General features: G+C 46.2%; 2 protein-coding genes across 3 annotated transcripts in view; one reads left to right on the top strand and one right to left on the bottom strand.

Moving 5' to 3' along the window:
- Positions 1-1,603: 1,603 nt before the first annotated feature.
- RpL35 (Ribosomal protein L35) lies at positions 1,604-20,461 on the bottom strand. The gene is made up of 3 exons (XM_037412960.2): positions 20,311-20,461; positions 19,813-19,949; positions 1,604-1,858 (listed from the first exon to the last, which is right to left on the bottom strand). Exons 1-3 carry the CDS (start codon positions 20,311-20,313, stop codon positions 1,627-1,629), a joined length of 372 nt encoding a protein of 123 aa, XP_037268857.1. The 5' UTR covers positions 20,314-20,461; the 3' UTR covers positions 1,604-1,626.
- Positions 20,462-20,598: 137 nt separating this feature from the next.
- Positions 20,599-24,942, top strand: part of Arpc5 (Actin-related protein 2/3 complex, subunit 5) — a 62,064-nt gene continuing 57,720 nt past the window's right edge. The window contains exon 1 of one of the 2 annotated variants that reach the window (XM_075881013.1): positions 20,599-20,872. In XM_075881013.1, coding sequence (XP_075737128.1) covers positions 20,727-20,872 — 146 coding nt within the window. In that variant the 5' untranslated portion in view covers positions 20,599-20,726. The remainder of the gene's footprint in view (positions 20,873-24,942) is intronic. The other variant, XM_037412961.2, reaches the window with a different exon arrangement.

Here is a 24,942-nt window from a genome sequence, read left to right as displayed (position 1 = left end):
TTTATTGATTCTCTTGTCTCGAAGAATCACTGCAGCTATCAGTTACATAAGTTTGTATTACATTTGTTTTTGATTGTTTGTTTGCCTGTTTCCACTGATGTTTATGTTTTTGTACCACCCCTGCTATGATCTTGTAAAAGATCGCAGTACCAATAAATAAATAAAATAAAATTGTGCCACTTGATCCATCCTTGTCTATTGTGGTGCATAAGACACTTCTTTGTTGAAATTTTTCCGTCACCCTTGTTCTTATATATTCAATAGCTTCACCCCCCTCTAGCCTAGCACCTTGAGCTGTAGTTATAAACCTCTGTTCTAGGCTTCTCTCATTTCTTAAGGCTAAAAAGTAATCATTGCAGATGGCTGCAATGAAAGCTAGGGCCAGCGTTTAAAGCAATGACGTGTCAACATGTGCTGGCAAGAAGAAATGTGTCAGGGCACAATAGCTCCCTATATTCCATAGATTTATCACAGATGCCGGTGGGTTACCTTCTTTTGTGCACTCTTCTATAGATATAAGGCTAAAAAGTAATCAAATTTAATAATACCACCTCAAGAAACAAATTGGAAATTTAGTTGAAGTTACCAAACTCTACCCTAGAAACATGAGCTACTAGCAATGAGTGTGTAGTTGAGGACGTTCGCCGTTGCATCGCCAATAATAATGACAATAGTAATAATGATAATAAAAGGCATGACATAGCCTGGGATGCCTCTGCTAATGGCAGTCCTAGCTGAACCAGAAGGCCTTCAAGCCGATCCAAATCATGGTCGACAAACATGCACAAATTTAACGTGAATTATTTTGTGGTTGGAAAGTCAGATATGCTGTGTGATATGTAGAAGCAACAGACATTAGCATAGTGTATGTAAGAATATCGAAGCTAGGGAACGCTTTAGACAGCATGAAGGACAAGATTCCAAGCAAAAATTTCCACAGTTTTACTTTAGGCTGCCACTATTGTGATAACGAGTACGGCGGTGAGACCATTTATATCAAGGGAAGAGTTCAACAAAACACAAATACGACGGCAGAAAACTACTCATGACCTCATATGCCCTCGCTTAACGTGATGAATTTTACAGGCCACCAAACTGACTGGTCAAGTGTGCGTATTCTGGCCCAAGAAGAGCTTGCATCATGCCTGCACCTGGAATATCCGCACAAGCAGACAACTGCACATAAGCTAAACATTAGTGATGGGACACTTCCAACTATGTACTTGAGCACTTTTCCTGCCTTCAAATACACTGCTTGTCAGTGCAATCGTGTGTGCACACAGACAAGCTGCGGCCTGAGTAATGACCAAGCGTGCCATGCTCAAATCAACCAACAGCTGTAAAAAGTGATTTCTGAGCTTCTATCGTCATTTGTAGAGAGAAGAGAATGCATTTTTTAGCTGAATGAGAATTTACTGTGAATTACAGGCAGCGTGCTGCGCTATAGTATTTGGCACACGTTTTCTCGGGAGCCTTAACTATTATCGGCAGTTTTTGTATCATGCTCATAAAGTGTTGCAGGGAACCTTTAATTAAAATAGGTGGCAAAAAAAAAAAAACTAATAATGGCCTGCATTAGCAGACCAAAAGCAAACACAACCAGGAAGGCAGAACTTTTTACTTTTCTCACAGCTTAAGTGCAAATTTGCGAGGAGGGTAGGCAGCCATCTTGCGGGCCTGCTTGCGTGTGCGCAAGCTCTTCTCGTGGGGAGTGAGCTCACGGCGCTTGGCGCGGGTCAGCTTTGGCCGCAGGTCCCTGGGCTTGTACTTCTTGCCACGGTAGAACTTCCGGAGATGCTCCTTCTGTGTCTGATGAATGACGGTCAGCACTCGTGCTATGGACTTGCGCACCACTCGGCTGCAAATCAAAGCAGAGTACAAAGTTTCCGTCACTAGGAAAATACATGGCAGCATTCCCAAATTGTTATAAAGCAGCAAACTCGTGCTATGGACTTGCGCACCACTCGGCTGCAAATCAAAGCAGAGTACAAAGTTTCCGTCACTAGGAAAATACATGGCAGCATTCTCAAATTGTTATAAAGCAGCAAAGTACTTAGTCAATTGCATATATGATTTGTGGCATGTACTTCTTGAAACAGGTTACACTGGAACCTCAGACATGCATAACTTGTAAGTATGCCACACTGCAAACATGGCAGCAGACAACACTGAGTCGAGCCGTTCAGCTCTCTCATTTCCCGTTAATGTCGTACGTCTCAATGAGAATTTGTGTGATGTTTGACTGCCGCACAAGTGTGAATGAGATTTAAAAAAGAGGAGCAGGTGCCAGGGATGTACTATTTCCCAAGGGTGACCACGATTGATATGTGGGATTTAACGTCCTAAAACCACCACACGATTTTGAGAGACGCCTCAGTAGAGGGCTCCAGAAATTGACAACCTGGGGTTCTTTAACGTGCGCCCAAATATGAGCACACGGGCCTACAGCATTTTCGCCTCCATCGAAAATGGAGCTGCCGCAGCCGGCATTCGATCCCACGATCTGCGGGTCAGCAGCTGAGTACCTTAGCCACATGACCACCGTCACGGGGCAAGGGTGACCATAAACCCGTGCAACCACACGAAGGAGGTGTTTGAAAAGTGAAGCATGTAACATATGCACACAAGAAGGACTACGCAAGACATTGAACAACGTACATGCGTGAGTCACAATGGACCTGGTCAATGCAGACAGATGATTAAAGCTTCCCAGTCAACACTGCTTCAATGCATAATTCCTTGTACAAGTTTGCTCCGTCAGAAGCATAAGGCAAACAATCAAAATGCACATTACACCAAGTGATCCATCGCATAAACAGTTCGGTCAACAAGACTTGTGTGTTCGGTCATGGCGGACGAAAGACTGGAACCAACAAGCAAGTTATCCTGCAAAACCACTGTATAATTCAAGCGCCGAAAAACGGAATACGGCCAGTGACCCTTCAAGACAAAATTGCCCACACGTAGAAACAAACTGCGTCAAGAGCCTCCAACCGGAAGAGTCAGATGCAGTACCCTTAGGACATAATGGCAATGGCACACATGAAAGTTCCCGTCGGATGCCTTTATCACAACTTTCCCATTGTATTTGTTCCCTTGTGAACTCGTGTCGCTGTTATGAATGCTCTTATCAAAGGAAAGTCATGATGCACAGTGAGGACAGCTGCATGGAGTCCTTTCATCGTGCGAGGCATGTGACCTGCTTAGGGTACTAAAGGGAGAGCTTAGGCTACGTGTCAACCAGAAAAAGCAGCTTCTATGAACTGAAAACATTCGGATCTCAAGGACGAGCTGTATCTACTCACAAGGTAACGATCCAGGCATGCACATTATCGCTGCAAATCCACAAGCAACTTTGTAAAGCCAGGAAAACTATCAAAGCACTGTACTACCAGAATAGCAAATTTTCAATTCTGCATACTGTTTCAACCCCACCCCTCTAACCATCCACCTAGGGCCAAGTAGGTGTTGAATTTGCGCCAGTGCCAGCAATATTGGCTGTAGCGCCACGTAGAAAATTGCAAGAAGTAGTTGACAGGAAAGAGGCGCACTTGCAAGCCTGTGTTTGCAGAACGCACGGGCTTTTGATGATACACACAGAGCAAGAAAATTTAGCTCTATATTAGTGAAATGTCTCTTAGTTTACATAATCAGTTATACAAAAGCATCAAGCCCACAAAATAAGCACAAGCAAACTAACAAACAGCAGGATCACACACTGAAGCAGTGATAAAAATCTGTGAAGGATATTGCACCAACAAGCTAGCTGCTGCCTAAAGTTTATATAGCAGCACGCACGCACACCCATATAGGCGTGCGCACTGAGGAAGGCAAAGCCAGCCCTAACATGACATGTACTGCGTCGGGGAGGGCGGGGCATTGCGTTGACTTTCATCCCCCCCCCCCCTAAAGGGGCACCCTGCACGTGCAGCGAAAGGGCCAGTTAAGACGTTCAGACTTTTTTTTTAAAAAACTCCCCAAACAAGCTCGGTAATTCGTAGAGTAGACCACAGAGATCACGTTTTCTGAATATTAAAGCTGCGCAGAGCCTCCATTTCGAAAAACAATTCCCGCGCTCCTTTCCTACACCTGACCAATGCTCTTTGCATGCGCAGTGATGACAACTCTGCGATCGGCGACGTGACGCAGTACACACCTCGTTGATTCGTCTAAACTAGGTCTCAACAAACAATAGTGAAGTCAACGACAGTTCCTGTTTCCACCAACAGCTACAACAGAGCTATTCAATCATACAAGTTGCAAAACTCCCTCAAAGGCTCCATGCGTCAAAATCTGGACACTTCACTGACAAGTCTTTGGGAGTGAGCAGATTGTCACGCCACCTGTTGATCAGCACGCCCACTATTAGGCGCATTATTTGTGTTTTGTGTGGCTGCTCCCAGATGACGCGACAGTCTGCTTCTCAAAAAAATCAAACTCCTGAAAAATCGGGCCAACTTCGGTTGTGGAATGCAGTTTTGCTGCAAATCGAGCGACTGGGCCACGGAGAAGCATCGGCACCGGGTAAACAGTAAACAACCAGGCATCGCAACAAGCGGAAGTGCATTGTGACTGAGTTCGCCAATGACGTCAATTGCTGACGTCTTGTCACAAGTAGGCGGAGTCACGATAACGGGTCACACCTTCCCCTCTCTAAAGGAGAAAGGTGGTGAGGCCGCGCGAAAATTTTAAACCAGCTGACCGCGATGTTGCAGCCCCTGTGCCTCCCTTATTTAGCAGGTATTCGCAAATATCTTGCAGCAGCATGTTCAACAAGTAAAAGTGGCCATATTTCTCTTTACAACAATTTTTGGACCTTGGGGTTGTTACTGGCCCCTAAGGGGAGACCCGGCTCTTAGGACCCAAAAATCGAATTTTCGAAAGTGTAATTGTTTTACTTTCTACCATCGCGCACCTGGGTGCAAGTTTTCATTTCGAAATCCCACGTATTAGCGGCGTAACAGTAAATAAAAGATACGTTGGCACGCCTCCAGCTCTTTCAATTGTGGACAAATTGTGCTTATTTCGACTGCCTGTAACTCTAAACGGCCCCCTCAAACGCGAACATTTTGGTATCATTAAAAATCACTTGTGTTAAGCTTTTTTATCGCTCAGTCGGCCGACACTAAGCTAGCCACTTTCTCAAATAAAAAGGAAAAAGAAAGGAGGCGTAAATTGTTGCCATTGGCCACTTCCGACCACGTGGCTAAAATGGCGTCGTCTGATTGGCTTAGGGCACTGTATTGAAAGCCTGGCTCATTGAGGTGCGATTTTGACTTAAATTACGATCCTATAACGAAAGTGCTTAAAGGACAGAAAGTTCTACTCGGTGTATCAAATCGACAAGCCAAAATGAGAGAAAAAAAAAAAAATCAGCAACTGAGCCGCGTCGCTTCGGCACCCGATAACGGCAATGGAGGTGATTGCGATCCGCTCCAAAAAGGCACGTTATCGCACCGCCCTACAACAGGCGAGCAAGCGACTCACGGTACCGGGGCATCCGACATCGTCTGCGCAGGCAATAGTGGTCCGAAAGATGGGGGCATGCTGTCGTCAGACTTTACTAGTGTTAAGCAAGCCGTGACTGTGCAACTGGCAGCGAGAATGATGGCATTATTCGCGCTGACTCTAGACTTGTGCGAGTTCACACTGAAGCTGTCACGAGCAGCGAAATAACCCCAAGTGAGTGCTCGTGAGCAGGTCATGCCTGAACGACTTGAGTCGACAGCGCGAAAGAGAGCGGTTTTCACCGATGCAAGCGACGCATCACATCAGCCTCCGCCGCGGACGCTGCAGCTTCGTATTTGATGGGCAACTTGGAGATCCTGAATGGGCTGCCCACTGATTCCATACGGCTCCCAAATCTATTCCACCTTGCGGCACTGCAATGGCGCAAATTTTGACAAAAGACCATTTTTAGAGCAGTATGGTGCAGCAATTTCCAGTTGGCACAGGTTTCCCAGCACTGTAACTGTCGCTGCTTTCCAAATCAAATCATTCGATTCTACGACTGAAAATAGCGGCCAAGAAACGGAGACACAAGAAGAGGACACTGTCCTCTCCTCGTGTCCTTGTTTCAAGCTATTTTCAGTCGTACAATGCGCCAACACGCCCAAATTTCGACAGTGTATTTACTTCTCTTAGTCTGCTTTAAAATTATGGCATGCAGGGGTACAACACCCAAAATAAAATTTGGAGCAATTTTTGGAGTAGCAAAATGTTACTTTTGGAGCACGAAAATTCAAATTTGGAGCAAGTTTCGGCAAACAAAACATTTATTTTTATCACGAAAGACAATTTCGAGCAGTATGAAAAAAAGAAAGTTTTACATTGAGATATTCTCATCCTCACTAGGTGCCACTTGATACAATCCGCGAAAAATCTAGGTTTCTTGCCACAGTTTTTCAATATATATATATATATATATATATACAAAACATTCAACCCCCCCTAAATTGTATATGTGAGAGCACTGCTATTTGAATTAAATTTACTTTTGAACCCTTTCACCGAGCAAATAATGATAACATCCACATTAGCATTTGCTGCGTCTGACTCCGCAAATGGGTGCAGACAAAATTTCAAGCAGGCGACCTTGAAATTCAGGGAGCATAGGGTGAAAAAAAAATTTATTTTTTGAGGGGGGGGGGGGGGCGTATGCCAGAAATTGTATACAATGCTCCAAATGATCACCGGTAACCTTTTAGACGTCATGAGGGATGCAACAGCCGAAATAAAATTTGGAGCAACTTTCGGAGCAGTAAAATGTTAACTTTCAGAGCACTAATGGCGAATTTCACTCGTCGAACAGGAGCAAGTTTTCTTGTTCCGCAACCAAGAATCTGCATTCCGCTGATAGACTCTGAGCAAGATCGAGTGTTTCACTGGCAGATTAGGTAGGAGCAACCCACTCTGTGACGGAGAGTTCCGTGTGCTCAGTCTCGCAGAGACGAATTTCACCGGAACTCCAAGAATGCGTTGCAGTCATTTCCGGTACAGTCGGGCAGCGATGTTTCCTGCAGCGTTTTTTTCTTCTTTGTTTCGTTTTTTGAGGCTGTGCCCTGTGCACTTGTTTGCATTTCTAAAATAGCATCATTTGACTCTGCTGGACGTGCTGCTGCTGGTTTGCTTTGCGCTTTGAGCGAAAGCACTAGTTCTGCTAGCAGTAGCAGCAGCGAGGACGACAAGCCGTGCATGCTTTCCCGCCGTGTGCACGGCCAAAGTCTCGCCGAAGATAATCGGTTATGTCGAGAAAGTTTCCGGTATTGGCCTAGTGACATATGTGCAAACTACTGGCGCCACCTCAAGCAGGGCATTTATGAGTGCCACTCGCAGATCTGGCTTAGCGCAATCAGAGTGCTCGCTCCAGGATTTCGGCCACCTCTCCGGATCTACCAGCAGAATTTGCCATAAAATCCCAATTTGGAACACATTGTGGAGAAAAAATATCATGAAATACCAAATTCAGAGCAGTATAATTAAGAAGGCTTACATTTTGGAAAAAAAATGTATAAACCGTTCAACATCGCCTAAATTGTGAGCACTGCTAATTCAATGAAAGTACCGCATTGGCTCGCATATTTTGCTGTTTCCGACCCACCCGAGCAACCTCGACAATGTGTGCTCGCATCACAGCACGGACAACTTTCTACATCAGAGGCCAGCAAGCTCTGAGGCCTGTTGCACTAACCATTCCCTTCTTTCTCTGCGTCGACGCTGCAACGCACGTTTTGCAGAACCATGCCACCGCAAAGCACTTCAAGGCGATGTACTTAAATGTGTGACGATCGGCTCAATCGATGCGCGAGAAAGCAGAGAAGTGCACGCTTTCTAATACAAGTTTCCTGCTACTGAAAAAGGCCTCTTCAGTTTATGTGAACGCTTTAGTCACCCGGTACCGCTGTGTCGTGGGACCTATTTTCTCAAACCATTGTTGCGAAGAGCTTCAAAAAAATGATGCATTTGAACGCACTCGACAGAACAGAGGACGATGACCTTTGGGAGAGCAGTAGCAGCGGCTGCGACGATGACTCCCAATCAGATTTCGTGGTCCCACTAGATCATGCATGACCAGATCTGACTGGTTAAAGTATAGGCTAAACCTTCTAAATCAACAAGTACGTTTCGAGTCTTTTCCAATTTTTAAAGACATATTGCATGCATTAGCACTGTGAGGAAATATTTCGTACACCCTCACGAAATCCCCGTGTAATTTGCGCATCCCTTTCTCGGGGCCCCAAAATTGCGAAAAAAAGTGTGCAAATTATACGAGTAAATACGGTAGTATTTTGAACCACCACACTGAGCAAACAGTGATGGAAGTCTAAAGTAGCATTTGCTGTGCCTGTCGAACTATGTGACAGACTATAAACTTAAATATACATCTGCCAAGCTTGCGACCTTGAAATTCAAAAGATTCGTAATATTGGGACTAAGGGTGGCGAAAAAAAAGTTTTTTTTTAAAGAGAAGCAGAAATGTCATACACTGCTCAATATAATTGCCGGTAGCTGATTTAGACTTCAGTCACTATACTGGTACTCAGAATTATGCGGCGTACAAACGCATGAGTAACCCATCAAAATGTGCAGCCCCTTCCAAATCTCAATACGCTCTTCCACTGGGCACCGGTGCACCGCGGCGAGAGTAGCTTAACTCTTGTTAGCGGATCGAGTCCCTTGTTTCGAACAAGGTACTTGATCGACTATCTCAAAGACAAGCACAGAGCACAGAAGTACACACTTGAACTGCCTCTACTGTCCAATCTACATGGCTACACGATAGCTCACAGTTCGTTGAGCCAGCTGATTGATTGATTTGTGGGGTTTAACGTCCCAAAACCACTATATGATTGATTTGATTATGAGAGACACCATAGTGGAGGGCTCCGGAAATTTAGACCACCTGGGGTTCTTTAACGTGCACCCAAATCTGAGCACACGGGCCTACAACATTTCCGCCTCCATCGGAAATGCAGCCGCCGCAGCCGGGATTCGAACCCGCGATTTGCGGGTCAGCAGCCGAGTACCTCAGCCACTAGACCACCGCGGCGGGGCGTTCGTTGAGCCAGCGTCCCGAAGAGGCGACAGTCTAAACATGGCAATGCCCCTTGTCCGTAGCGAGCTCAGGCACGCAGGTGACGCGTGCCGTCACAGCAGGAGACAAGGCCTCCCTCAGGCCTCTTCGGCGATCCGGAACCCACGTCCCTGTCGCGCACGGCGACGTAGCAGGAGCCGCACATGCTGTCGGTAGCCCAGGACAAGTACCGCTGCTCCCGGACCTAGATCTTCGGGAACAGACAGGAGGAGCTCCACGGACAGCGCCCTGGTCCGGCAAGTCCTAGCTGGAGCCACCGTCAGGACCACCAGACGAGCAACAGGCCCTCTGTTAGCACGCCACGAAAACCTCCAAGGACAGCGCCCTGATCAAGCGTGTCCTTCGGCTAGGTTTTGATCGGCTCTCTGCGCGTTCCCCACGCACCTCTTTTTCCTCTTGCGCCACCTGTCGCTGGCTTGGCTTCTTGTCCTCGTCCTTTTCCTCGTACGCCCGCACAAACATTTCCAAATTCCACCAAAGTTAACACGCACACGTGTTTAGCCCCCAAATTTAGTTTGAGAACTGCGCTCGCATTGTACGCTGTTCGCGATAAGTTTTCACTTGACTCAAGCTTCAGATAAATAACGAAAAGAGCATCGATAATGCGCCTAGCAAAACGACTAAAAACTTTTGTTCAGTACAATTACCGCATTCCACACTTTGATGAGGTTTGTGTTGTCGCTCTGCTAAACTTGAGGATGGGTTTGATTCTCGATCGCGGCAGCCGCATGCTGACATGAAGGAAGAACAAGAACATGTTTCTGCTTGATTACAAAGTTATTCTACAGCGTGTCTTGTATTCAAGTCGTGATTTTTACACACGAGACAGCATATTTAGATTAATACGTTGCTTTCTTCCCGAGCGGTTCTTTTCAAAGGTATGATGTTATCAATTTCGAATGCCTTATTTGTACAGTGAAAGCTCGTTAATTCACACCTCATTAATTCGAAATTTTGGATAATTCGAAATGGTCGCTGCAGTCCGGTCCGCAGTGCATAGGAGACTATGTGTAAAACGATTCGTTAATTCGAACAGAAATTGCTGCCTCTACGGATAATTCGAAGCGCGCGCCGCTGAGCGTCATCATCGTCAAACACTAGTGGGAGCTTTTACGGTCGAACGATAGGTGGCACGACCAGTTTTTTCGAGCTTCAAGTGGCCTCCGAGCAAAGGGCGAGCAAAGTATGGCCTCCAAAATCTAGGGAGCAATTTTTTTTCATAGCCCTCCCGCTAACTCAGTGCCTGGCGCCACTTGCACGCGGGACCCACGGGACGCTGAGGAGTCGGCGGAGTAGTCCTAGCAGTCCTAGGCCGCTCCCGGCAGCGTCACTTTGTTCCTCGAGCACGTTGTTTGTTCACGAATGATTTTGTGCGCGGGCGGCAGGAAGGACTTCGGCATTGCACTGCTCACTGCCATGCACATGTTGGTGCGCGCATGGGAACAGGTGACCGCGACCACAATCGCAAACTGTTTCCGCCACAGTGGATTTGTAGCTGGAAGTGCGCAGGATACCGTAATTACTCGAATCTAACGCGCACCTTTTTTCCGGTTAAGCGAGTTCATAAATCGCACGCGCGTTAGAATTGAGTACGAACAAAAAAATTACGGTCAAATTATTGCCATCGGCAAATCCAAAACGGCCGCCCCCTACGTGCGTCGGCCATTTCTGCCTATGTGTTTTTCATGTGTGGCTCTTCGTGCGTGTGCTGAGGAGTTCGTCATCTAGTAGTGCATTTGAATCGACGGCGTGGATGGGCCGACTCCCAAAACTCGAGTGCACCACGATGCCGCTTTTAAAAGAAAAGTCATCGCGTGTGCAGAAACGGACGGAAATCGGGCCGCATCGCGGTCATTCGAAGTTCCCGAAATGTGCGTGCGGGACCGGCGGAAGCAAAAGCAGATGATTGTCGACAGCAAAACTTCACGCAAAGGCTTCTGTGGACCACACCAGGGTCGGTTTCCGCAAATTAAGGAGCTGCTCGGCGAGTATGTGCTTGAGCAGCGAGTCGCACAGCGGCCCGTGACGACAGAACTGCTCCAAGTGCGGGCTATCCAATTAGTCTTAGAAAAAGGTCTAATGCGGAGCCAGTTTTAAAGCGAGCAGGTGCTGGCTAACTAACTTTAAGAAGAGGAAAGGCTTTTTCCTCTGAAGGGGAACATGCATATGCGAAAAGTTTTGCGGAGGAGTACGATGAAAAGCTTCACAGTTTTCAGAGGTTCGTCCTAAACTTGCGGCGCAACAACGGCTACCTGCTTGGGCAAATCGGGAATGCCGATCAGACGCCTCTTTACTTCGACATGCCTGGCACCACAACCGTCGAGAAGAAGGGGGCGAAGCAAGTTCGCGTGCTGACATCGGTTTACGGTAAAACTACAGTGACGGCAATGGTCTGTTACACGTCAGATGGGCACAAGCTTCGCCCGTACCTCATATTTAAATGGAAGACGCTCCCGAAAGGAGTCGTTTTTTCGAGTGGTGTGATCGTGCGGGCCAGCGAGAGAAATGGGTGCGCGTTGCAATATATATCTTACGTTTTTTTTTTTTCGCGGTGGAAATCGGGTGCGCGTTACAATCGAGGGCGCGGTAGAATCGAGTAAATACGGTAGTTGTGACGTCGACGTGGATGGGGCTGAGGAGCTCATGCCTGTGGCATTGCGCGACACTCTTCGGGGCGTACGTTTTGCCGATTATGTTGAAGTTGACACCGGTGCATCGGTGTGTGGTGCCCTGACTGATGAGGACATTATCGCTCAAGTAGCCGGTGCGCAGCCTGATGCAAGAGCCAGAAGGTGAGGAAGACGAAAATGACCAAGCACCTGTGCGCCCGTCAGCTTCTGCGTTGATGGAGGCACTTAATGCGGCGCGTCTCTTCTTCAGCTTTGAAGAGGGTGAAGAGGATTCCCTGCGCCGCGTCCGCGCGCTGGAACAGGGAGCCGCAGCTGTGGCATTCAGAGAAAAGAAGCAGATGGTCATCACCGACTTTTTTGGCCAATAAATATTTTTCGTGCCCCCACCCCCGAAATCCACCCATTTTTGCTCACTTTCATTATTTCGAATTTTCTTTAATTCTAAATTGCTCAGCGTTCCCGTGGAATTCGATTTAACGAGCTTTTACTGTTTTAGACACATGCGACTCGCAGTTTTTTTTTTTAATGTGTACAAATCTCTACGCACAGTTGCGAAAACTCATGCAGTATTGAGGCTCGCAAATCATCTACGAAGCGCTTGGCTGAAAATGCTACCGCAGCAGTTTTACTTGTTTTTCTTAAGTACTCGGTCAGTCGTAATGAAGTTTGACGCTTTCCTTGCAGTAATTTCAGGGCTTCATTTTACTAAAAAACGAGGTGAAGTGAATTGCGAAAACTTCATGCAACATCATAGCAACGTCGCTGTCACACCTACACCCAAGCTTCATTAACTTGTACATGGATATGACTTGCAAGACCAGACACACTAATTGAGGCAAACACCGTTCAAAGGCTACGTGAACCACTTCGCTGAGAGCACCATTGAAACCATTCACAACACTCATTTTGAGTTTAAATCATTTGGCAAACAATATCAATGTGCTCCCACATGAATTAAACATTGCCGCTGGTGACGTGGTGATTGATCGAGCCAGACGTTCAAGCAAATCGGAATATACGGCCACATAATTCCTAGTGAATAGCTGTTTTGAAGAAATATTTACGGAATTCAAGTACACCAACATCTCAAAACGGTCTGTGTGTGACGGTGTACGCTCTGGATATATTGACCTTTATGGTAGATCATTACCATCTTTCATAAAAATACGCAACTTTGTCAAATCACCCTAATAATGTGCATAAAAAATGCAATGTATTAGTGAATTTGAAACGCCCTAATTTTATTTGTAATTTTTCAGGACACATGCTCTGATCCCGGAGCGCACGTCAATAAGTTGTAATGAAGTTAGAATACCATATTTACTCGTGTAATCCTCGCACTCGCATAATTGTCGCACCCCCCACATCGCCCAAGAAAAATACGATTTCTTTTTTTTTTGCATCGAGTTATTATCGCACCCCCTAAAACTGCCGCAATAATGTCGTCTGCTTGTTTCAAGCCACTGATGATGATAGCACGCACTATCTCTTAAGCATCAAGCATACTATTGCACGGAGATTCAATCCAATCCAAGCCAAGCCGATGTGGCCAGTGCGCGTTGCGATGTTTTTTTGTATGTTGTGTCAGTAATCTTCGCACGTTATAGCGCAATACTGAAGCTACGCAGCTGCTTCAAGTTGCAAGTGATAGATCATGCACTAAACAACGGCAGCAGGGCCGCCGGTAGGCCCTTCGGAGTCTGCGAGTTTTGTGTTCACTACTGGTGACGGCAGATAAAAGCCACCAAGACGCAATGGGCCTGCGGTGTGCCTAAAACTGGGATTGATGGTAAACTATTTTTTCAGAAGGAAACTGCGGACGATTCTGTTAAATAGCCATCAGCCCAATACTGAGGTCCTACCTTTTGAAAGCTCCTGTTGACCAACACCCGCAACGCCAACAAGCTTTGCGTATGGTGTTCTAATTCTCGACTATTTGCTTCCACTTTTTGTGTCTCAAATAATCTTGCCTTGTGTTGAACCTCTGCTATTATTGGCTAGGTAAGTTCTAATTAGTACTTCTTAAAGCTTGCTGTTAGTTGCTGGTGTGAGAATCCCGATTTGCGGCTACTTCGTTTAATTTTTTGCTCTGTACGTTTTCGCGGAAAGTTTTCCCCGCATAATTCTCGCACCCCCAACTTTCCATCTGTGTTCTGGCAAAAAAAGTCCGAGGATTATGAGGGTAATTACGGTAATGAGTGTAAATAATTTTAGCACCAGTTTTTTTTGGCGTAAGCAGTGGCAACAACGAATGCCTTGCTGTAATGTACCACCATTTTCAAGCAGTGGCTCTGGAACTTTTAATGTGAAAGAAGCACCTGTTCACGCTGCGCTAGCTTATAAAAGTCATCTGGGTACCACTGCACTACCTTCGAATGCAAAAACAACCAGAGCAAGAGCAAGATATTACTAAGCACTGTCTGTGAAGAACAGATTTCCATTCGCAATGAAAAACGCCGAGCTCCGGCACCAGTGGATATAATTGCAATTGGCAGGAAAAACTACAAATCCAGTAAAGGTGTATGACTAAATATAATTATTGCGTTTACTCAAGTACGACGCCAGCTGTTTCGCTTTACCGCAGCGTTTTGCGTGCAGTATGCCTGTATAGTATGCGCCACCAAATCATTGCCATACTTTTACGCAAGCTGCATGCCAGTAATAGAATATATTATGACTTGCGCGTGGATGACAGCACTGCTCACGTACACAATCGTAACAGTGTACTATAGGGATGCAAAGACACGTGTATGGCGCGAAAAGCATAGCTTTGGACTCTGCCGAACTGTGGCATGTCTTGACTCGCTAAGCGAATCTGTGCTTTCGGTCGACGTCACCAGAGCACTTTAAAATCTTGTTCTCGGCACTTTTGCAACGAGTGTGTGTTCCGAGTGCCCGGCATGAGTGGCAAATAATAAACACATGCAGTGGATGAGCGCAAGTTGGAGCAAGATTCTAGCGCTATGTTCATGCCAACTTACTGCACAAATTCTGCCTTGCCACAGCCAAGGCACGCCGCAAGCAAGTTGAAAGTTTCCGCTGTTCGCTTTTCTTTCACTCGCAATAGTACACACCTGGTGAAGTTGCTTCCAAAGTCTGAAATGCACGTGCTGTAGACATTCCGGACTGTCGATGAAGGCTTCCTCGACGTTTCACAGAAAATCAGCACAAAATTTCAGGAGAGGAAGAGCACTAAACAGCCTTACAGCCGGACTCTAGCTGTGCTGTTTCCCATTTGATTTGCAGAGCGTCTGCTCGCGTCGCAGTGCACAGGTGTCGCTTCGCCGCACTTCCAACAGATGGTGCGACGCGCTTTTCAATTTGCCAGCACGCACTGAGATCTCTGTGTTCTAGTGTATATGCGGCATGGGAAAGGCATTTTTTCAAATGGCAACGATTGCTGACAATTCGTACTCCTCTCTACCGTTTTTATCTTCATTGCCCCGGCCCGCTGGCTGTGGAGCTTGAGATCCCTGTTCTAGAGGATTGAATTTTCACTATACTACACTGTCTGGATGTCACGATTCCACACTCAAAGAGAAATCAACTCCTCAAATACTATCAGTCCACGCTTGAACAATCAGCCCTATTACATACTTATAGGCATGGATAAGCTTTTCGTTTCTTTAAGGTGGAGTGGGAGAGGCAAAGGAGGACTGAGACAATGCTTCTGCGGACATGAATAACAATTCGCAATAAATATTGCCACAATGTAACAATTGGAAAGGACTTCATGAGTTTGTCAAATGCTTCACACTGACATAATGTCACTATAAAAAATTGCAGAGCACGACAGCCCCTCAACTTTTTCCTGCAAATCTTGTGTGTACCTGTAAAGGTCATCGCTCCTCCATTGTAATTATTAGTTTTAAACTGCTAACATTTCAGCATTACCGTTGACCTCTACTGGGGGACTGTGGTATTCCTGAGGTATAATCAACCTTACAAAAATTTGAACTCGAGCGCATGCCAAACTGCCTATCTGCGCCACTTAGTGGTGCATCATCTCCCGGTGACTGCAGTGCTAGCCCGAAAACTGTTCTGCTGGCTGTTCACTGGCCTTTTTTTTTTTTTATTCAAATACCCTAAAGGGCTGAGTAGGCATTACATAATGAAGTTATACAATAAATATACAATAAAGCTGTTACCGGTGCAGCATACATATTCAATAAAAATAAGACGTTTGATACAAAGAGATATATATATACACATGCATACATATTTAGACATACCATTACATCATCATCATCAGCCTGACTACGTCCACTGCAGGACAAAGGCCTCTCCCATGTTCCGCCAGTTAACCCGGTCCTGTGCTTGCTGCTGCCAATTTATACCTGCAAACTTCTTAATCTCATCTGCCCACCTAACCTTCTGTCTCCCCCTAACCCGCTTCCCTTCTCTGGGAATCCAGTTAGTTACCCTTAATGACCAGCGGTTATCCTGTCTACGCGCTACATGCCCGGCCCATGTCCATTTCCTCTTCTTTATTTCAACTATGATATCCTTAACCCCCGTTTGTCCCCTAATCCACTCTGCTCTCTTCTTGTCTCTTAAGGTTACACCTACCATTTTTCTTTCCATTGCTCGCTGCGTCGTCCTCAATTTAAGCTGAACCCTCTTTGTAAGTCTCCAGGTTTCTGCTCCGTAGCTAAGTACCGGCAAGATACAGCTATTATATACCTTCCTCTTGAGGGATAGTGGCAATCTACCTGTCATAATTTCAGAGTGCTTGCCGAATGTGCTCCACCCCATTCTTATTCTTCTAGTTACTTCATAGTTACTTCAATCTCGTGGTTAGGCTCTGCGGTTATTACGTGCCCTAAGTAGACATAGTCCTTTACAACTTCAAGTGCACTATTACCTATCTCGAAGCGCTGCTCCTTTCCGAGATTGTTGTACATTACTTTCGTTTTCTGCAGATTAATTTTAAGACCCACCTTTCTGCTCTCCTTGTCTAACTCCGTAATCATGAGTTGCAATTCGTCCCCTGAGTTACTCAGCAATGCAATGTCATCGGCGAAGCGCAAGTTACTAAGGTATTCTCCATTAACTCTTATCCCTAACTGTTCCCATTCTAGGCTTTTGAAAACTTCCTGTAAGCACGCCGTAAATAGCATTGGGGAGATTATGTCCCCCTGCCTTACACCCTTCTTGATTGGTATTCTGTTGCTTTCTTTATGAAGCACTATGGTAGCAGTTGATCCCTTGTAGATTTCTTCCAGAATGTTTATATATACTTCATCTACGCTCTGATTGCGCAGTGTCTGCATGACGGCTGATATTTCTACTGAATCAAACGTCTTCTCGTAATCTATGAAGGCTATGTATAGTGGTTGGTTATACTCTGAGCATTTCTCTATTACCTGATTGATAGTATGAATGTGGTCAATTGTTGAGTAGCCTGTTCGAAATCCTGCTTGTTCCTTTGGTTGATTGAATTCTAAGGTTTTCTTTACTCTGTTAGCAATTACCTTTGTAAATAGCTTGTATACTACAGAGAACAAGCTGATCGGCCTGTAATTCTTCAAGTCCTTGTCACCTCCTTTCTTATGTATTAAGATGATGTTAGCGTTCTTCCAAGACTCTGGTACCCTTCCTGTCAGGAGACACCTCGTAAACAGGGTGGCTAGTTTTTCTAACACAATCTGTCCTCCATCTTTCAGCAGGTCTGATGTTACCTGATCCTCACCAGCAGCTTTGCCTCTTTGCATGCTCTCCAAAGCTTTTCTGACTTCTTTCATTACTGGTGGGGTGTCATCTGGGTTACTTCTAGTTCTTATAGTATTAAAGTCGTGGTTGTCTCGGCTACTGTACAGATCTCTGTAAAACTCCTCCGCTATTTTAACTATCCTATCCATATTGGTAGTTATTCGGAGCAGCGTGGCGTTCATGTGGGGAAATGGTGGGGAACCGGTTTCCCACATGAACGCCACTTGCTGCTCACACGCCAAAAGTATGAACCGGTTTGGTGTGCACGTTGTTTTCTCTGCACCCAATAAATTGGGCCGTATATGCGCCATGGTGCATAGGAGGGCGCAGGGCACGTCAAAAAGCAGAGGATGTTTGCAGAAACATGCAAAACAATTTGTTAAAGGTTTTTTAGGAGTGGTGTATAGCATACCGCTAACGTGCGGTCGTATGCACATCGGCCAGACCGGGCGATGTTTGAATATACGCCTCAGGGAGCATTTGGGTTCCTTAAAAAAATAGTCCTTTTTCCGTTTTAGCTTCGCATTGCAATTCCTGTAAGTGCCAACCGTTGTTTGAAAAAACAAGTGGATTTTTCCGGCATCCGCTTCAAACCACGCGTGAAATTTCCGAAGCATATCACATTTCTAGAAATAAGAATCCTTGTATTAGCCATCCGTCATTATCACGACTTGACTGAGTTTAACTATGTTGATAATTCCTAGACAAGTGCTTTGAATGAACGCCACACTTGCTGCTCACATTATCATATTTCTGTTGTCATGCGCACCCTTGTGTACTTATATGACCTTCAAACGTCAGAATAAACCAGTTCTTAGTTAAGCTCTCGTGCTGTGTGCCTCCTCTTTGCTTTGTGTCTGTTTACCCCCATGCTCCCAGTTCGCTGAACCATCATAAATTACCAACTAGCCTACCTTTCCATCCTATTGCAATGCTTGTCTTGCATTATCGATATGAAGCATGAAGATGATGGTTTTGGGTTTATTGCTTTCCGGAATTTTTTTGTGTTAACATGTTGGAGATATCAAGGTTGAAAAATTTGTCTTTTGCTGCCTCGATTTCAATTTCGCATAACAGCGATTGCGCACAATAAGCCTTCCAGGGGTCATCACATTGCAAAGTTCTAGCCTTCGAGTAAACACTTTGTTATTAATGCATCGCTTCACGTGAAAGGCAAACCAAGCGCTCCCTGTACACGTCGATATCTGAATGCATTTTTCTTTTAATTCTATTAGCTTGATACAGACAATCGTCCAGTTGTCATTGCAATAGCGATGCTGCATGCCGTTTCGCGACTGATAACAGTTGAGGCCAAACCACATAAGCGCGATAATGCACGCGACAGCGACACGACGTAGATCGGCTTCGCACGATCAGTCGCTAGCGCAGGCAAACCTCATTCACGCGTCGGCTCGGCGAGCGAATTCCACTGTTGCTGGCATGACTGGGCATGAGGCAGTCTACTCGCACCAAGAAAACCGCGTAGCGAGCGGTATGTAATTTAAAAATAAGATATATTGTTGTGTAATGAAACGGAAGTGTTTATTATTGTTTTGCAGCACTTTTTTTTATATGCACATGCGTAATAAACATTTGCGTTATTTCTTGTTGCGCATACGTGACTCGGGCAGGGTCACGTGCACCTATGTAGTCTGTCTTTTCCGGTTTTTCGCTATTGGCTGCTTGAGCCCAGCACTTCCGGTTGACGAGCGACAGTTTCCAAATCTGGAGAACCGAGCGATCGCGCGAAAACGAGCACGCGACACGTCGTGCGAACGCCCTGTTTCGTCGCTCATAGCTGTCGCGTGCATTTTCGCGCTTATGAGGTTTGGCCCTTATGCTCATAAACTGCACTAGAGGCAGAAGCACATAGACGTAGATGCCAAAAAGCGCGTTGCTTAAAAAGTGAACCTTTGTACCCAGTCAGAAAACAGACAGGCCACAGGAGGGATGCGTTTCGGGTGCTTCGGTGACACCACTGGCCTCGTCACTAGATAACCTAAACATGAGCAGGCTGCCGCGCACTTCAATGTGGGCGAACTAAGTGTGCTCTCGAGATGTCGCCAGTGCAGTCCACAGCTCAACAGTGCACACATTACGCAAGGTTCCATCGGGTCCCATCACAGCCAGCAACTATGCCTGGAACTTTTGCAGTGATTGTGAAGAGAGGAACACGTACACCAAGGAGCAAACACGGTAACAAGAATACGTCGCAAAGTAGAAAACCTAGCACCTACAACGCCGTCGTCGTCGTAATGTGCTTTCGGCCAGACGCAGTCACATTACCACAAAACGAACGACGACGCAGCAATCGCGGAGCCTAAAACGTGAGCGACGCACTTTACGTGTTTGAATCGCTCACACACTGGTGCTTACATCTTGGACAGCTTGGAGGCCGCTCCACCGGTCACCTTGGCCACTCGCAGCGCGCCCAGTTCTTGCTTGAGGTCATCGAGCTGCTTCAGCAGCTCTTCCTTCTTCTTACCCCGCAACTCACGAGCTTTCACCTTCGCCTGTGACCACACAGCGACCATGCGGCTGCATCAGCTTTCATCGATCGGACAAATCTCAACATTTAAGAAACAAAAAGCCCGACTAACCTGCGGGTCTTATTTGCCGTAAAAAATATTTTAAAAAAGTGCTGTTCATGTACCGTTCATTAGCTAAGCAATTACAAAAAGGGCAGCCGACATGCATGCGACATTCTCTGTGCTCGGACGCTTAAGATCATCCTCTACAAAAACATTCGTGCAATTCTTGCGACTAATATGATTTTTAAAGCGTAAATGAGACACTTACAGATACCTTTAAATCAATCGCCATAAACAGAAACGCTGAAAAATCTCGATGATTTCAGATTGCGCTCGCACTTACCATTGCTAAGCTCACACCACAGCCGGCGCGTTGCGAAGAGAGAGGAGTTGCCGGGAAAAGGTGGTCGCACACCGTGCTCAAAAACGGCACTCTTGTGGTCAATGAATAAAATAAATACTATTACAAATATAACAAAAACGTAAAAATAATGTAATTTCAGCAAACTTGTAACGTATATTTTTTGGCATGGTCAATGAAGCGATGAGTTGTGCTTTTTTTTTATGTAGTTAACAAGTTTGGTCGTTTCAGGTTGTCAGCATGTTGCACCGGAAACGCCGTAATCTGGTCGTTGTTCCGGCTTTAGCTTTAGTGCGTAGGTGTTCTGTGGGGTGGGTACCAACGTTGGTGTGTACGACAACGGCACCGCAGGCAGGGCGCTTTTTGTTCGCCGGTTACGTTCTGTTTGAGCGTTCACGATGTCTAAAAACACGGAGAGCTCGGCTTTTCGCAAAATCGACATTGACCAGTACAACGAGGACAACTACAAGGAGGAGGAAGGCTTGGACGCACAATCGCCACCGGCCGGTCCCGACGAGCAAGAAGTGAATCACCTTCTCAATCAATATCCTTTCTCGGTGTATTTAATTATCGATGAAATTGCCCCATTCAACGTCAAAAGTTACCATTTTTATGCGGGCTTCTAGTGGGTCGAAAGACAGCCTTCAACCGCGACTCAGCAGTTTTACAGCCTTGCGTTAGTAGAAGCAGTCGACGCGGCGAAACACGCATGAGTGAACTCCGAAGGCCGTTTCACATGACACAAAAAGTAGCCACTTTCAGGCTGCGAATCCACTCGCTGCGCCGTTCGCTCCCACCATAGCGGTCGTAGGCGAGCGACCAACATGTTCGCAGCATGCAACATACTTTTTAGCGCAAAATAGAAAACTAAAGATCTTGACAACAAAACACAGTGCAGGCGTTGAACAGCAACTGGCTTCATTTGGAAAACTGAGTGTCTAGCGTTACGTCTTGACATAAGAATAAGGAATCTTGTGGTTACGTCCACCGTGGCAGTAATGCAACATCGTCTTGTTAATTCCGCTAGACCGATCGGCTACTGTGGCGCAGTGTGTTAGTGCAACGCGTACAGAGCGGTGGAGTCGGTTCAAATTATGCTGCACTGATATTTTTTTTCCAGCAATGGTTAAACTGTAGCATTGGTTCCACAAGGGCGCTGCTAATATATTTTTTTTCTTTAAGAAAATCGCCTTAATGGCAGCGGCGGGCCCGCGTTGTTGCAGCTCTGTACCGTTTTGTGACACGAGCCACTTGAACATATGTTAGCAATGAAAGCACACTGCGAAGTGACACGTGCCAGCATCTGAGACTGGCCGAATGATTATCAAACTCAAGTGCGCATTGTGAACAACACGGTGGATCTATCTTTAGTAGCTGATTGTCGTTACCGCTGCACGTAACTTCCACCCTCTGCAACAGCGCCTGGCCGTAACGTTAGAAGCAGTTGCAGCTAGGTGTAGACGTAAAAATAATGAATCTTAGTTATGTCCCGCATGACAACAATGCCAAACCGGCTTGTAAATCCATTCAACTGATCGGCAGCAGTGGGCAAGCGCGTCACATACAGAGCAGTGAGGGCATTGATTCACATTTCACTGCATTTTTTTCTTTTTTTTTTTAAATTGAAGTACTGTTTTAGCAATATAGCAATAATGGTATATTGGCCAGGTCGATAAGTGAATATTGCTTACAAACATTTCCTGCTAGTAGCTGCAGCCCAGAAGGCGCTTAAGTTTGCATCCATCTGGTCAGGGCCCCCCATAAAGCAGTTATTTTGGGCAATGGCATTAGGGCGAGACATTTGGATCATCTGCACAATTGAAGGTAACTTCATGTCAGGGATTTTGTTTTTAGGGGTGAAGCTCCTTAAGGCATGGGCCTGTACATCCTCCTAGGTATGTAGTTGTAGCAGTAGTAGGTAGCCACCGCTAGTTTAGTTCTTGCAGTGTTTACTAGAAGGGTGTAGTTGATGCGAGATGTTATAAACCTAGATGGCGGTACGTGTAGTTGATAATGAAAGATGGGAGATGTTATAATAGGAATGTCACATATCATGCGACATCATTCCAGCAGACGGTAGACCCCTTGAGAGCATGTGTGCCGCTGCTGCAGCACACATGCTCTCAAGGGGTCGTTGTTGTGAAAGGCTCCAGGGAATGGTGGTGGTGGAACCCAGTCAGCGTGGGCTCTGCCAGAGGGTTGGTTGGGACACCTGTGCTCGTGTAATGACCTGCAGTAGTCCGCGCACAAGGGTTGACATGCAGGTCTGCATAATCGGTGGCTGCCTCCACCCAACACCCCCTAAATTGCTCCACCGCAGGCGTGGTATCCTTGGTGAGCCCTGTAGGAAGCGGACCAGGCACGTCGTCTTCCAACGCGTCAGTCATAGTCGCAGAGTCTCTGAAGTTTGGCCGTGGTTGATGGCGAAGTCTTAGTCGAGGCAGCGGTGATGGCCGGTTGATATCGCTCACTGTGACTCATGGGAAACGGGGAAGTCGCGGGTCAACAGAAGCGGGCGGCAGATGAGGCCGTAGGAGGCCAGCACCGCAAAGTAGAGGTCATCGTAAGGCTGCAAGCTGGAGGTTGAGGTGGCAGCGAGATGATGCAGCTCTACCGGAAGGGCGTCGGGAAGAATGGCGTGCATCAGCTGCTGGTCCGCGACACCATTCATCGCAAGAATGGTGTCGGGCTGCATAAACGATACCTCGGGGTCGGTCGATTGAAACGACGGCACTAGCAGGCAGACTCGCGGGAACATGACAGCCGATGGCTCGTCCAATGGTGGGTCCTCTAGATCACCAGGTTCTTCAGGTTCTGAACGATAGCAGAGGTAGGTCAAAGTGCGGCTGCAAGGCTTGAGCTGGCTGGAACATGGCCGCGAAGCTCAGAGGCAGCGGTGCAGCGCCAGTTGCTTGTCTGTTGGTTCGGGGTCATCATATGTTGAGAAACAAGAGACGAGACGGTGGCGCTTGAGACCGTGCTGTGGTGTCGGCTTTTATTCGGGACGCGAGCGAAGATGGGTTTACACCTGCCGTGTCCAGCCACGCCAGGAGGTCAGCTGTTCTTGAATTCCTTATGGCTCGCATCAAGCGGCTCGCTTCTTTTTCGGCACAGCCAGCTGGCCAAATCTAGCCTGGCGCTACAGGTGTATTAGTTGAAAGCTTCTATGAATACGTGCAATCTGCAATGAATAAGGTAAAAAACACAGTATACTATACCGATTGACGACTTCAATGCCGAGGTAAGGAAGAAGCGGGCTGGAGACCAGGCAGTAGGAGATTATACTTTATACTCTGTGCACACCCAGGCATCGTGCAGGATGTGGAAGTGCTTGGCAAGGTGCGATGCAGTGACCGTAAAATTGTATGGTCTCGAATTCACCTAAACTTGAAGAAGAAATGACAGAAACCGATACGCAAGAAGCCAATCAATGAACTAGCACTGAGAGGGAAAGTACAGCAATTCAGAGTCTCGCTTCAGAACAGGTATGCGGCCCTTATCGAGGGAATGAGCCTTAGTATTGATGCAATGAATGATAATCTGACGAGTATCATTACGGAGTGTGCAGTAAAAGTTGGAGGTACGGTAGTTAGACAGGACACTGGCAAGCTGTCCCAGGAAAGGAAGAACTTCATTAAGAAGTGTCAGAGCATGAAAGCCTGATTTACAACAGACAAAATAGAGTTGGCAGGGTTTTCGAAGTAGAATAATAAGCGTAAGGTATCTGATGTAAGAAGGTATAACATGCAGAGAATCGAACACGATTGATTGATGTGTGAGGTTTAACGTCCCAAAACCACCATATGATTGAGAGACGCCCGAATCGAACACGCTCTGAAAAACGGAGGAAGCGTCAAAGCAGTGAAGAGGAAACTTGGGATAGGCAAAAGTCAGATGTATGCACTAAGGGACAAGGAAGGCAAAATAACTACCCATATTGATAGGATAGTTAAAATAGCGGAGGAGTTTTACAGAGATCTGTACAGTAGCCGGGACAACCACGACCCTAATACTATAAGAACTAGCAGTAACTCAGATGACACCCCACCAGTAATGATAGAAGAAATCAGAAAAGCTTTGGAGAGCATGCAAAGAGACAAAACTGCTGGTGAGGATGAGCTAACATCAGATCTGCTGAAAGATGCAAGACAGATTGTGTTAGAAAAACTAGCCACCCTGTTTACAAGGTGTCTCCTGACGGAAAGAGTACCAGAATCTTGGAAGAATGCTAACATCATCTTAATTCATAAGAAAGGAGATGACAAGGACTTGAATAATTACAGGCCGATCAGCTTGCTATCCGTCGTATACAAGCTATTTACAAAGGTAATTTCTAGCAGAATTAAGACAATATCAGAATTCAATCAACCAAAGGAAGAAGCAGGATTTTGAACAGGCTGCTCAACAATCGACCACATTCATACTATCAATCAGGTAATAGAGAAATGCTCAGAATACAGCCAATTACTATACATAGCTTTCATAGATTACGAGAAGGCGTTCGATTCGGTAAAAATATCGGCAGTCGTGCAGACACTGCGGAATCAGGGCGTCGACGAAGCATATATAAACATCTTGGAAAAAATCTACAGGGGATCAACTGCTATCATAGTG

The sequence above is a fragment of the Rhipicephalus microplus genome, chromosome X, assembly GCF_043290135.1.
Source record: "Rhipicephalus microplus isolate Deutch F79 chromosome X, USDA_Rmic, whole genome shotgun sequence".
NCBI classification, from domain to species: domain Eukaryota; kingdom Metazoa; phylum Arthropoda; class Arachnida; order Ixodida; family Ixodidae; genus Rhipicephalus; species Rhipicephalus microplus.
Note: the sequence above shows the minus strand (reverse complement) of the source record. Positions and strands in the feature narration are given on the sequence as shown.

What these genes read in the sequence shown, in the direction of transcription:
- RpL35 (XM_037412960.2), bottom strand. An exon ending in GCCTCCAAGCTGTCCAAGAT is followed by an intron (nt 1,859 to 19,812) that starts GTAAGCACCAGT and finishes TTTGATTTGCAG; the next exon opens with CCGAGTGGTGCGCAAGTCCA.